Genomic DNA, 14900 nt, shown 5'->3' with positions numbered 1-14900 from the left:
TGCTGCTCTCTGCCAAAGCCGTAGCATCGCTTCCACAGGACAGACCCAGCGAGCGCTTTTCGGTCCCCTCCTCCGGGACGTCTCTGCATCCCATGCTCTCTTCACCCCTCCACTTACAACTCCGCTCCCTGGGCTTGACTTCCATCTCCCTCCTCATTCTTACGTCTCAGTCTTTTGTCTCCTGGACCATTTTCTCTGACTCATCTGACTTCAATTTCCAGTCCTGCCCTTACAGTGTTGGTGTCCCTTGGTTTTCCTTGCTCAGGACACTGGTCTTCTCTCCCCACATTTCCCCCAGTGATCCCTTCCCCGAGGGTCACCTCCCACCATGGGCTGCAGCTCCCCGTCATGTGCTTCCAACCCAGACCTCAGGTTCATGTAGACGGCTCCACCTAGACGTCACCACCTAGACGTCCCCAGGTTCACCAAACTCAAACTGTCAAAGTAGACCTCATCACCCTCTCCCGAAGTTTCCCAGGTTAGAGACAGAGACGTCATTCCTGTCTCCTCACCACTCCCCGCCCCCTCGAAGACATCAGTATGTCCCTTTGGGTTGGTTTTACCTCATAAGTGTCTTGTCTCATCCACTGCCCCTCCGCATTTCAGCACCCCTGTCCCTGACTGGCTCTGGCCCGTCATGCAATCCCACCCACCTGGCCTCCTCAGACCCTCCGCCCAGGAGTCCCCACGTTCTCTGCACGTCTGTGGAGTGCACACCCCGCTTGAAGCCCTGCAGAGGCCCCCAGAGCAGGCGTCGCATCCGGGCTGGGCAGGGAGCCTCGGGTTCCCCCAAATGTGCTTGTGCTTCTAACAGCCCGGAGACTAGTCCCAGGCCACCTTCTAACCAGATTGCCAGCCCTAATTCCTTCTTGCATGGAAACCCTTACTGCTTAGAGAGTAGATTCCAGGCTTATTTGCACACATATAGCGCCATTGATCACCTGACCCCCGCCTGCCTCTCCAGATTTGTCTCCAGCCACTTGTTGCTGTGCTTTTCGTGCTTCAGCATCAGGGCTCTGCTCGGAGCTCCCTGAGCGCACCCAAGGGCGCCACTGCGCCTTTGCTCGGCTCCCCAGTCCTGCCCTTCCGTCTTCCGCCGGCTCCTTTGTAGCACCTCCTCTGGGAACTGTCCTCGGTCATCTCCAGGAAGTGCTGTCCCCAGACTCCTGCTTCCACATTCAGGGCAACCGTGCTGATTTGCCCAGCAGGCAAAGTGGGCCCTTAGAGAATCAGCACAGGCAGGATACCAAAACTAAGCAAAATATCTGGAAGGAAACTCTTTAATAATTTTTTCCTACTCCAAGTTTGCAAAGATATTTCCCTGTGTTTTCATTGAGAAGATTTATGGCTCTGAGCCTTGAGTTCAGGTCTGATAGTTATTTTACTTTCATTCTTTGATTTCTGGTCCTGCTGAACACATTTTTCCAAGTTGGTTGCTTTTTGTACTTCCCCTGCTATGATCTGTCAGTTTCCTTTCCCCTATTTTTCTATCAAGGCCTTAGGGTTTTTTCTGTCATTTGTGACAAGAATTTTTTCAATTTGTTTTTTTACTCTTAATTTTTGTGTATTACTTTTTGACATACAGAAGGGTTTATTGTGTAGTAAATCTACTGATGTTTTCCTTTATGATTTCTTTCATCACTTTTATGTTTGGATATTTCAACACTATCAAGTATAACATATATTTTTATAAGTTTTCATCTTGTTTGTAAAGCTTTAAGGTTTAATACATTTAACTCTTTAATTCATCTGGAATTTAGATGTAAGTAATCTGACATGTGACCTTTTATTTTTTCCAAATGACCCCATTTTTTTCAGCATGACTTATCAAATAATCCATTTATTTTTGAAGTGCCTTTTTCATATATTAAGGGGACCTGTTTATGTAAAAGTCTGTGGAGTTTGTTTGGACCCATTGATTCATCACCTGATTATCTGCCAGTTCTATAATATTTTGATTGCTTTAGTCCCAAAATATGTTTTAATAACTGATAAAGCATTCCCCTCATCTTTTCAGAATTTTTGTTAGTTCTTGTCACCTGTTTAGTCTTCCAGAAAAAATTGGAATTATTTTGTCAAATTTTGAAAATCATCACATTGACTTTTTAATCATGTTAAACCTATGATAAGTTTCATGAGAACTGACTTCTTGTTGATTCTGTCTTCCCATCCAGAAAAATAATATGCCTTTCCATTTCTTCAGCTATGTTTTTATATTGCTTAGTGAAGTTTGCAGGTTTATACCCATAGGTTCTATACTTTATTTGTTACAGTTACCCTAAGATTTTGTCTTATTGCTACTGTAAATAGGATTTTCTTTCCATTTCATCTTCTAAAGAGTTATTCATTGTTGAAACATGGGAAAGCTATTGATGTTTAGGTATTTATTATTATTATAAATATTTTTCAGTTGATCCTTTTAGTTTTCAAGGTAGACAATTGTATCTTCTCCAAATAGTAAAAATGTTTTGTTTCCTTTTGCTTTTTTTTTTTAATAATTTATGTTAATCTTCTTATTTATGTACTTTTTTTGGCTGCATTGGGTCTTCGTTGCTGTGCGTGGGCTTTCTCTAGTTGCGGCGAGCGGGGGCTACTTTTCGTTGCAGTATGAGGGCTTCTCATTGCAGTGGCTTCTCTTGTTGCGGAGCGCAGGCTCTAGCCACACGGGTTTCAGTAGTTGTGGCACACGGGCTCAGTAGTTGTGGCTCACGGGTTCTAGAGCGCAGGCTCAGTAGTTGTGGCGCACAGGCTTTGTTGCTTCACAGCATGTGGGATTTTCCTGGACCAGGGCTTGAACCTGTGTCCTTGAACCTGTGTCCCCTGCATCGGCAGGCAGATTCTTAACCACTGCCCCACCAGGGAAGCCCTCCTTTTGCTTTTATATCTTACTGGGTTGGTCAGAATAATTTTAAAAAGTAAAGGTAATTGGCATAGTCGTTGTTTATCTGATCTCAATGGGATGTCTACAAGGATTTTACTGTCATGTATGATATTGATATTTTTGTTGTTTATTGAGTTTTGACAAATATATATACAGCATGTAGCTCATACCTTAAACAAGATACAAAACATTTTCAACATTTCAGAAAGTTCCTTGTGTCCCTTTCCAGTCTTCCTCCTTCAAAGGCAAGCACTCTTCCGACTTCCATCTGAACTTTATATGAATGAACACGATACTGATTTGAAACAGCCGTTTCTCATCCTGTAATACGTTCCTCCCATGCCTGGTTCTTAGGGTTTTTAAAATATATGTAGGGTTGTTTCTTCTTTCTAAGCAAGTTTGTGTTTTTTTTTAATTCCACTTAGCAATACCCTACAGTTTATGCAAAAGAATTCACTATATGAATACCCTGTAGGCTCGCAGCTCTGCCGTGAACTCCCAAGGTCCCGTCTCTGGACAGGTTTCCGAGCTGACTCTGAGGGACTTGGCCATCATTATGAGGTTCCCGAGCCTCAGACTTGAAATCGATGTCTTTTTCCTTAGCTTGGAAAGAAACACTGGCTTCCATAAGCTAATACCTGTCTTTGTCTTTTCCAAAGATGTGCGAGGACTGTCAGGTTGGAAGGACGTTTCTGCGTCCTCTGCACCTTGGCTGCCTCTGACACGCGGAGAAGTCCACACTGCAGGCAGCGCGGCTGTCAAGAGGCGGCTGGTTCTCCCGGGCGACTTAGCGGCTTCCTTTTGAAACCCCACATCCAGAGCGTTGCTTTGTTCCCTTAGTCAACAGGGAACCCAAAGCTAAACCGAGCGCTTAGCTGAGCTTCCGAAGTCACCCAGGTGTTAGAACGGCTCTCTGGCTTCTTCTCCTTAGTGATTTTGGATTTGTTTATCTTTCATTTTCATTTCGTCATCCAGTTTATGCATATTTCACTCTAGAAGGTCTTTAACAGCAGGAGGTCTCTCTTTCTGTCTCGCCACACACACACACACACACACACGCACACACACACACGCACACACACACTCACACACACACACACTCACACTCACACACACACTCACTCACACACACTCACACACGCGCGCGCGCGCGCACACGCACACACGCACACTCACACTCACTCACTCACGCAGGACAGAATGCTGCCAGAGCGAGGGGCGAGCGCGGAGGGCCGTGCAGCGCCACTGCAGCACCGCGGGGAAGCGGAGCCCGGCAGCTGGACCCGCGGAGCCGGGCCGGCGGTGCTGCGCGGGCAGCTCTCGTCCTGGCGGCAGAGGGCAGGGGCCCGGGGCCCGGTGCGGGGAGGGCCCTTATTCTGAACCGGAGAGTGAATTTCCGGAAAGGGGGGGCCGAGGACGGCCGGGAACGGGAAGCGCCCTGCCAGGCGGTGGTCCCGGCGCTTGCTGAGTCTGAGATGATGTTTGGGGCTTTGGGTAACGACGGCCCAGGGCAGTTTGTCTTTCCTGGAGCGTGGAACGTTCTGGTGCCGACACCCTTCTCAAGCAGGGCTTCTTGTGTCACCTGCTGGTCCAAGACTGGCTTCTGGAGAAGGTTCTCAGAGGCCCCGACGCCTGCGCCCCTCCGGGCGTCCTGGGGGAGGTGAGGAGGCCCCCCGCCCCAGGGAGACCCTGCAGCTTGGCTCGCTCTCCTGCCGTCAGCCCGCCAGCCCCCTCCCCAGCGAGCTTGTGAGACGCCCTCTCCCGCCTCGCCCTTAGGTGCTTCAGAGCTGACGCTGGGCTTTGTGCTGTTTTGCTTGCCAAAGAGGCAAAGAGACTTTGTTCTTTATGCTTCAAATCGTTTTCATCTGTCTTTGAAACACATCTCACGCAGGTACTGGCTAAAAGCCTCAGAGTGTGAGGAAGTGGTTTCGGCCTTCGCTCACTTTTCTGTGGGTTTTTGCATGTTGAACCTCACATTAAAAGCACTTGCTCCCATTTTAAAATCCATCCAGGAAGACAGCGCGCGTCACAGACATTCCCTGTCACGTTGCTGTATCCTGGGCCCAGAGAGGGGCTGAGGTGGGGGGTTTGGGGTCCTGCCCCCTTGGCTCCCTGCCCTCGGGCAAGATGAGGAGGTGGGCGGGGCAGCCGAAGGGCCGCACAGCCCCTGCGGGCCCTTGCCTTCCCAAGCCCGTCCCCCAGACGGACGCGGCTTCCTGCGTGGGGACGCCCAGTGCAGAGCAGAGTGGCCCCTGCCGCGTGTCTTCCCCGAGGCCAGCTCAGCTGCTTCCACCAGGTCGCCGGCCAGCCGAGGTCGGACCTGTCCCCAGCCCACCACGTGGGGCTCCCTGCCACCAAGACTTGTCTCCCGCCCCAGGCTGAGTTGCCCTCCGCTTCTGCAATCGTCCAGTGCCCATGTCCAACCTCTCTGGCCAGTGTCTCCTCTGATGCAAACGGCTTCTCCAGTTCAGGGACCACACTCCTCCCAGGACTGTGTCGCCGCGTGAGCCCACGCCCGGGGCACGTTTGGTGTCTTACCAACAGCTCAGGAGGCCCAGTCCCTTGGGTGTGAACAGCGGAGCCCAGTCCCTTGGATGTGAACAGCGGAGCCCAGTCCCTTGGGTGTGAACAGCGGAGCCCAGTCCCTTGGGTGTGAACAGCGGAGCCCAGTCCCTTGGGTGTGAACAGCGGAGCCCAGTCCCTTGGGTGTGAACAGCGGAGCCCAGTCCCTTGGGTGTGAACAGTGGAGCCCAGTCCCTTGGATGTGAACAGCCGAAGGTCTCAAAGCCTGTTCTTGGCATCACTCGGGCCACAGTCCTTAGCAGAGAATTTCATTTAGTTCCTTAAATGCTCAACTCTTTTGTTCTTAACTCTTAAGGCAAAACTTGGTACATTGTAACTCTAACCCCACAGACTTTTATTGTTTCTCTAAAGACAGATACAGCAGAGAAAGGAAAGTACCCGCCCACTTCTCCTGCTCCTTCTCCTGGTCCAGTGACGCTGTCTGACTAGTCTGAGTCTCTCACCCCATCCATCCTTAGCGGAGTGGCCTGTCCCTCCTCTGACCTCAGTCTTCTCCCCCATGATTCCATGAGTAGGTCTGGGTCACAACATCCTTTCAAAATTGTGTTTCGATTCGCTCATTTTAGGTATGTTTAATGCCTCAGCAGAACCATGGAAGACCTCATGGTCTTCTCTCAAGAGTACGGTCTATTCTAAAAATGTTATTTCTGCCAGCTCAAGCTTGAAATTCTAAAGTGTCACTACAAATTATATTCCTTTCATTCTTTTAATAATTTTTTATCCAGAATCCTGCAGAAGGATCTCATTTAACCTTGCAGAGCTTGCTATTATCTGGGCTTCTCTTTTTAATGTCCAGATGAGCTATGAATAAGCCAAGAGAGGCTGCTCCATAGCCCTGGGTGTGCTAGCCTCTGGGTTTTCCCGTCCGCGCGGAGCAGATGAGTGGCCGGGAGTGGGGACCCAGTCCACAGCCTCCCCCCGAGCGGCCTCACTCTGTGGAGGTCGAGATTATTTGTGTGTCTGGGCTTTGACACTGTGTCTCTGTTGACACGATGACAATAATCTGAGGGTGCTTTAGTATAGAGAAGCGAATGTTATTCATCCCGCCAAACTAATTTCAATAACTCGTTCAGCTGAACACTGAAGTATAGGTCAGAGTCTCTGAAAAACTTGAAAATAATTACACAAAGCACTTGAAAAATCATGAGAATGGTTTAGAACACAACTGTAATATTGACCTGTACTTGTTTTGTTTCATGTTTCTCTCCTACTCTTTATCTGCAACAGAAAATTTTTGTTAATGAACTTATATTACTTTTTTTGTGAAATACATACAAATATATGTGTGTATATGTATAAAAATAATATTTACCTTTTTGTATTACTCTATGGATGTACAGTTCTCAGGACAGACCCAGGTTTTATAGTTTATGTAATTTTGGAGCTTTGGTTAAGAAAAACCATTCAAACCTGAAAGTACCCCTGCTGGGACCTTGGGCAGGGCCAGCGCAGACGGGGGCCAAGAGCTCAAGGTCCCTCTGGAGGGGGCACAGGGTCCACCGGGAGGGCATTGGGTGACCGCTGTTTGCAGCCCGTGGAGGTCCCGGCCCCTTGTTTTCACTCCACCCTAAGGCAGCAGGTCCCCAAACACGAGAGGTTCCCGTGAGCCACGTCTGGGACAGCCCGCCCTCCAGAGCTCCGACCCCAGAAGAATCCCAGTGGCTTAAATCCGGGCTTTCCGTGTCCAGCTGGTGAGCGTCATGCACGCCTGGTGTCCTCATACACCAGCCCCGATCTCTTCTCGCGCAGGACACCAGGGGACTCCAGTGCAGGCCCCGCCCCGCCCCTCTCCTCCTGGTCCCGCCGACCCATTAACTGACGGGCCTTTTCCCCCCTCGATAAACGTTTTATTTAGAACACTTTTTGGTTTACAGGATAATTGTGGAGATAGAGGGCTCCCTGGACCCCATGCTCAGTTGCCCCTCTTATTAACATCTTGCCTTTGTGGGGGACATTTGTCACAATCAGTGAACTAATATTGGCCTGTGGTTATTACCTGAAGGCCATGCTTTATTCGGGTTTCCTCAGCGTTTCGCAGATGCCTTTCTCTGTCCTAGGCTCCCATCCAGCGCCACATCACATTCAGGGGCGGCGTCTCCTTGGGCTCCTCTTGGCCGGGCAGTTTCTCAGACTTACCCTGGTGTTGATGACGGTGTCAGCTCTGAGGAGGCAGGTCAGGCGTTTTGTAGGATGCCACTCCATTGGGGTTTGTCAGCGCGTTCTCTCATGGCTAGACTAGAGTTTGGGGTTTGGGGGAGGGAGCCCGCTGAGGTGAAGCGCCCTCTCCTCACGTCCCATCCCGCCAGGCGCCTGTTCTCAGCTTGCTGCTGTTGATGTGGGTCAGGCTTGGTAAACGTCGGGGGCTGTGACTGAGTTTGTGCCTAGGGTCGCGTTCTCTGTGGCCCCTGTCCTGAGGGTGCACTATCGGCCTCAGAAACCCAGAGCACTTGCATTCAGCGTCTACACAGCCAGCCCAGGGCGGGAAAGGAGAGTGTCTGATGAGTGTGACCTTGCTGGACCCTCGAAGGCCACGGTCCAAGAGAATAGCTCCTCTTCTGAATCATCTCTGTGACCGAGCCCTCGGCTTCCTTGCTTTAATGCGAAGCAGCTACAAGAAGTCAAAAGAACAACATTGGGCTTATCCAGGAGTTTCCACGAGGTGGAGAGATCAGGCCATAGTCCGTGCCTCCGTTTCTCGGGTGGGAATGGGGAAGCTCGTACCGGCCGCAGGTAACTGTGGAGGTTGGATGCGCCCTGATGGAGGCATGGCCAGTGCCGGGGGCACAGCAGGTGCTTCCCCGGAACAGGGAGAAATCCAGTTCCTACGGTGGGTCACGCACTCTTCTCCGTGCTGAGGATCCAACGGTGAATTAAATGCATTCGAATGGAGTTTGTCTCGTGGGTGGCTATTTAAATGGGTAGCCATTATTATTATAATACTTATGATATTTATATTTCAGGAGACACAATATGCAGACAGTTGTAGCCAAATCAGCAGTGGAATTACAATTAGGAAAATAAATTTGCATCTTAATTTTCCACTTAACTCACTCTGTAACCTGGGGGAAGTTATTTTAATGAAAGAATGTTCATTCTCATCCACGTAAAAAAATACAAGGTACAGCATCAGTGAAATCATATATTTTCATCTGTCAAATGTGCAATTTAAGACAGTTACAATGCTCACTGCTGGCAACGTAGTGACGAAACAGTCACTTTCTAAAAACTTTTTGTTAGGAAAAGTACTAAATACACACAAAGGTACAGAGTATTCTTGTCTTTGGTTTCAAAAACCATTAATATTTTGCCACATTTGTTTCATCAGTTCCCCACCTTTTTTGCTGAAGTATTTTAAAAGAAATCCCAGAGATTTTGTCATTTCATCCTTAAGTGATTCAGTAAATAGCTCAAAAGAGAACATTATACCTAACAAAATTAATGGAATCTTTAATATCATCTTATACTCAGTCCACATTTAAGTGTCCCTCATCGTTTTTTTAAAAAAGTCTTTTCACAGTTGATTTGCTTGAATCAGGATCCAAACAAGGTCCATCTGTTGTGTTGGTGGTTTTGTCTCTTTCGTCTCTTAACCGACTTGCCCTGCTTTTAGCCCCCGCCTGCCTTCCTCCCTGCTCTCGCCTGCGGTACAGGCCAGGGCACTTGCTTGTTGAATGTCCCAAGTCCGGGATTTGGCTATCCGCTTCCTCCTGGTGTCACTTAATTGGTTCCTGCATCTTCTTTATTGCCCAGACACATTCCGCTCTTGGTTTTGTGTGCTTTCTTGGGTTGTGTGCGAGTGTCAGCACTTCCCGGGTGCTTCTGGATACCCCGTACCTCGTCTCACAGGGCGACACTGGAGGCCCGGCTGCTCTGTCCTCAGTGATATTGGACCATCCAGGAGCCTAGGCGGTGACAGCCCGTAAGGCTTGGGAGAAGTTATTTAAACTTCCTGAGTCTTGATTTCTCCGTCTGTTGAGAGGAGAGATAATACCTCCTTCCCAAGAGGACTCGTGTGGTTACAGATGTGAAAGCACTTCCAGACTTCAAACAGCTGCACAAATGTTAGGTATTAATAATAATAATGGTTCTTCTGGCAATTAAGAAAATTTTCTTTGAAAAGTATTTTCCTTCCTCAAGTACCTTTAATTGAGAAAATGGTGATGCTCTTTTTTTTTTTAATGGAAAAGAGCTTCCAGTACATTTGGGAAGATTGAAAGCCACCAGCTTTTTAACCAACAGACAGAGTGGAGGAGTGATTAACGCCTCGTGGTTTCTGGGCGCTGGAAGCCAAGAGGAAGATTAGTGATGCCCATCTGTGGAGCAGAGTTTTGTTTAATAGCCTGGCTGGGGAAGCCTAAAATTCCTTAGTCTTCTAGATTAGAGGAGCAAGGGGCATCCCCGGAGGGGTGCAGAAAAGCTATTGAAACTTTTATGGGATGGGCTCCTTTATCAAAAGATTCTTCTACATTCCAGCCCTAAGACAAGCATCTTGTAATACTCTTTTGTGAGGACTGGGAGAAGAATCTTTTAAAGGGATTTTGCCTGTTGATTGTCAGGAACAGACTCGGTATTTAAATTTTAGCACTTCTCAGGTAGTCTGCAATTCCAAAGCCTGTTAGTGAGCAAATCCTTCCTAAACCACTTTTCTTTTTTTTTTGGTACAAATCAGAGTGCCCATGAGATGGATTGGGTTCATTTGTATTAGTTTTCAGTTTAATCTCTCTTCCTGCCAGATCTTTTATCTTCTAGTAGGAGAGGAAAAAAAATAAATAAAAAATCCTATAGATACAACCAGAGAACTGAGCAGAGCCCCAGGGTCTAGAGCAGATTCATAGGCCCTGTTGTCAAATCAAACTGGGCAGCAGCTCCTACGACTCGGGCTACACTTTCAGGAGCTGTTTACACTCTGCATGAACAAATGGCTGAGAGTCAGGGAATCTCGCGGGGCTGAGTTTGGGTGGGAGGGAGGGAGGGCGCTTGGGGCGGGAAGGAGGCGTCCGGGGCGCTTCTCTGCCCCTTCCCTGTGCTATTAATCGTTTCAGTCCACGGGCTCGACCACTGTCCTTCTGACTTTGCCTCTTTCTGAAATTGCCACGGTTCACTCTGTACCTGGCAGAGCAGGTGAGCTTACAGGCCCTGTAATCTGCAGGAAGAGAGGGATGGGAGACGTGTTTTCTTCAGCACGTGTCAGGCAGGGCCCCCGCAGGAGCAGGCAGCGCTCATGACTTAGAATAATCAAGAGGGAGTTTACGAGGGGAGGTGGCAGAGCCGGGATCACCCGTGGTCACAGGGGCGAGGGGAGCCGCAGGGCCGGGGAGAGAGACTGTGCAGGGCTGTGCCGCGAGAAGAGCAGGGACCTTTGGGTGAAGAATGCAGACAGTCTGGGGCAACCTCCGGTGAGTAGGGAAGAGCCCTCCCTGCCAGGCAGGCTCTCCAGGGCACAGGCAGGGTGGGCAGGGTGGAGAGGGGGCCTGGGGTGAAAACAGGAACGTCCGGCAGAGTCTCTGCCGGGGCCGGGCCTACGCCAGATGCAGCGGCGCCCTTCCCTTGTTTCACACTCGTCAGTCTCAGGAGTCATGTGTTATCCCCCTTGTGTTACGTGCAATTCCCACCATTTAAACTTTTTAATTGTGGTAAAATGCACATAGCATGAAATTTTCCCTCTCAGCCACTTTGGCGTGTACAGGTCAGTAGCGTTAAGTGCATTCACGCCGTTGTGCAGCCATCACCACCGTCATTTCCAGAAGTCTTTTCATCTCGCAAAACTGAAACTCTGTCCCCATTAAACACTAACTCCCGTCCCCCCGTCCCCCAGCCCCCGGTGTACTCCAGGTGTCTCATTTCAGTGGAATTATATTACATTATCTGTCCTTCGAGGACTGGCTTATTTCACTCAGCATAATGTCCTCAGGGTTCATCCGTGTTGGAGCATGTGTCAGAATTTCTTTTCTTTTCAAGGCTGAATAATATTTCGTTGTATGGATGGACCATATTCTGTTTGTCCTTTCATCTATCGATGGACACTTGGGTTGCATCACCTTTTGGCTGTTATGAATAATGCTGTTATGTTCATAATGCTTAGCACCACTTCCAAGAAATAAGAAAGACAGTTTGATTTCCTACGAGTCAGTCCACAGCACCCACATTTCACCTCACTGATAACTTGAAATTGTAGTTCAGGGTCATAGCAATTCTGAGTGGAACTGACAGAGGGCACTTGTTCATCCCAGGGCATCACTGCATGAAATGATTGGGCCAAAAAGCCTGTTTAAACTCTATAGAGAAAGTCCCACTAAAGTGTAGGAGCCGACAGAACCTTCTGAAGCCTTGCAGGCAAGAGCCCACTTGGCTGACAGAGTCACTCTTCCACGCCTGCCGGAAAGCTGGGAGCAAAGATATTCTAAACTCGCTGTGAATTTCATTCCATGTCTCTCCAGCCAGAGCCGCTCAGGGGTGTGGCAGTGTAATGAGTTGCCACGCAGATGGGTTGCAGAATGCACAGCCCATCTGTCTTTATCATGCTCATTTCCTCTTTTATTAAAATGTTAATGAATATAGGTTTTATTTATCATTTGGCGACATGTGCAGCATCCTTTTCTGGGAGACAAATCTGCAATCTGCCATGTGAGCTGACAGAGAACTTCTTCCCGTTACGTATCGAGCACAGGAATGAGGAATATTGGGTTCCATTTAAACTGCCATATGCAGGTTGAACCAAAAAATCCCTTTACTTGTTGACAACAGCATGGGGTTAACAGGAGGCACACTGGACCCGGCGTGGGAAACCCGAGTTCAGAGCCGGGCTCGCTGGTTGCTCACCCCGGGACCATGAGCCTCGGTTTGCCCATCTGTTCAGTGGAGGCAACCACTCCATCTGCCTTGGTAAGCAAATGAGCTAATCCATGGGAACGCACTTTGCATTCGCTTGTTGTCATTCAGACACGCGCGCGTAGAGGCTTGACCTTGTTTTGCTCCTTCTTTCAGACTCTCCGTGGAAAGTGCATCTGTCACACGTCGGCCCCGAGATGACAGGCGTCACCGTGCGTGGCCTGACCCCGGCTCGTACCTATCAATTCAGGGTGTGCGCCGTGAACCAAGTGGGCAAAGGCCAGTACAGCGCAGAGACGAGCAGGTGTGTGACACGCACCCCTTGGAGAGGCACGGGGAGCTCAGGAAGCATCGAGTTAGGTCATCAGTCACCACCCAGTTAGGTCATCAGTCACCACCCCTTAGTCATATTGGAGGAGACAGAGAGGAAGCACGGTGGCTCGCCGGGCTAGCCAGCGGGTCCTTAATTGCCGAGGGGAGTTTCTTAGGCTTCTGTGGTGCTCTGGCTGTGCCAACATAAATCATTGCCCACCGCACGGCCCTCTGTATACATGAGATTAAGAGCTTGCGGTGTTTCCATGCCCTTTGTGTACCTGGCTGCCAGCAAGGTGGGAGCTGGTGCCACCGTCTTGACAGGTAAACACTGAGCAGGTGTCGGCAGGAAGCCACGTGAGCTCTGGCGTTTCCCTGGTGGTCCTGATGCTGTCCCCCCCACCAACCCCACCTCCCCAGGCCAGGCGGCTGCTTTCAAGCCTGTTCAGATGTGACGTGGGGAAAGGGCTTCATCCCGTTTCAGTGTGCCCTCCCCAGCCAACCTGAGCTCTCAATGGGCTTGTGCTATAGAAGAGTTGAGAGATCTAAATGACTTTCTTCAAAATGTGGGAGTTGGATATGAGAAATATTGAAAGAGCCGAAGGAAACAGTTGGGAAGGAGCCTCGGCCTGTGAGCTGCCTCACTCACACTTGTGATCCTCTAAAGAGCAGAGGTACCACGGGCGTTCAAACAGAAAAAGGTCATCTCCCACGTCTTTCTTGTTGCTTGCTGAACTGATTTTCTATTATGTTGATTTTTTGTAACTATTTCATGCGTGTCCTTTCAGTTCGATCGGCTGTGCGTTTTGCTTTATTCATTGCCCGATTTGAGTAAACAGTTAGGCTCAAGATTCAGCAGGCTAGAGAATGCGGGCAAGGACCCTTGGCTGCTGGGGCTGACCTCTCTTCCCCTCCCTGGCTTCTTCTTCTTAGGCTGGTGCTCCCTGAAGAGCCGCCTGGGGCTCCCCCGAAAAACATAGTGGCCAGTGGGCGCACCAATCAGTCCATCATGGTCCAGTGGCAGCCGCCCCCCGAAACAGAGCACAATGGGCTGCTGCGTGGGTACATCCTCAGGCAAGTAGCCAGTGGTTGGCCGTGTTTAGACTGTCCTTATAAAGAGTCAAGTGTCTGTTTTGCTCAGGTCGCAAACTCACATGTCTGTAGGAGCCCATCAGTAATCAAGAGACTCAGGCCAGCAGCGAGACTCTAGGGAGTGGTGGAGACTGCGGCAGACCAGTGAGAACAGGCGCCTGTGGGCAGCCTCACCGGACAGGCTCTGCAGTCCAGCTGTGGGGCGCACATGCAAGAAACCGCTCTCAGGGGTCGCATTTTGGCAGAAGGATGGAGGGGAATATTATGGGTTGGGAGCAAGGTGTGCTTATTCATTGTAAATCCTTTCATTCTTAAGTTTTTACCAAGGGTTAGTATAATAATTTTTAATTAGTAATAATGTGGTTGATTTAATTATAAGCCAGTTTTTTACCATGCTAGTATGTTGTTCAGAATTGCCAGGTTTTCCACTGTTTCAAAGAAATTTTAAAATCCAGCTTTTTACACACATTCTCAGTTTTTAAAAATTGGGAATGAAATCAATATATTTTGAAACACAGGGCAGGCCTGACCCTCACAGCTACAGAACAGATGTGGCCCAAGAGTGGCCGGTTTGCCATCTCTGTCCCCGTGGGGAGGGGGGTTAGGCTTCTGAGCACATTGAGTGAACTGTACCAGCCCTGGCTATAGGTTGACAGAAGGAACCTGCTTTGCCAAAACTACTGCTGATTTTAAGATTGCAGCAAAAGTGATCATCTGAGTGGTTTGTTGACACAAGTGAAAAGAAAAAAGTAAAGCAGTATTAAAAGGATAACTATTAAACCTCTTCTAAAGGACCATGCAGCTGTGGCCGTATCTGTTACCAGCCTTATGGGGCAGGGACCATGGGTGTCCGTCATTACCGTCCTCCAGGTGCCCAGCCCGTGCCCTTTCTAAAAGTGTGATCAGAAAATGCCGGGTTAACAAAGGTCTTAAGTGGAGAAATATAGTCTCTTAGATCAATGTAAGAAATTATGGCAGAGTTGCTTCTTTAACTCCGTATCTTTGCCTATGGGAGATAGCTCATTCCCTATGTATTTATGTAATCACCCACTCATGGTTTCATACATGTTTATCTTTATGCGTGTAACGTTTACCTGTCACAACCATTTCACCGCTATTTTGGAGTTTTTCCTCGAGCGTATGAATTATCCTCTGAACACAAGCCGGATCGTTATCTGCCTGAAGAGGTTCAAGTGCGGCCACC

General features: G+C 49.1%; 1 protein-coding gene across 9 annotated transcripts in view; it reads left to right on the top strand.

The window, feature by feature from the left end:
• Window positions 1-14900, top strand: part of SDK1 (sidekick cell adhesion molecule 1) — an 829158-nt gene that overhangs the window by 632906 nt on the left and 181352 nt on the right. For all 9 annotated transcript variants that reach the window (XM_082362848.1, XM_082362846.1, XM_082362847.1 and 6 more), the window contains 2 exons: window positions 12449-12596; window positions 13538-13678. In XM_082362848.1, coding sequence (XP_082218974.1) covers window positions 12449-12596; window positions 13538-13678 — 289 coding nt within the window. The remainder of the gene's footprint in view (window positions 1-12448; window positions 12597-13537; window positions 13679-14900) is intronic.

This window comes from Balaenoptera borealis (assembly GCF_965194805.1).
Source record: "Balaenoptera borealis genome assembly, chromosome: 16".
In the NCBI taxonomy this organism is placed as follows: domain Eukaryota; kingdom Metazoa; phylum Chordata; class Mammalia; order Artiodactyla; family Balaenopteridae; genus Balaenoptera; species Balaenoptera borealis.
The sequence above is the reverse complement of the archived record's forward strand: the minus strand, read 5'-3'. Positions and strand labels throughout refer to the sequence as shown.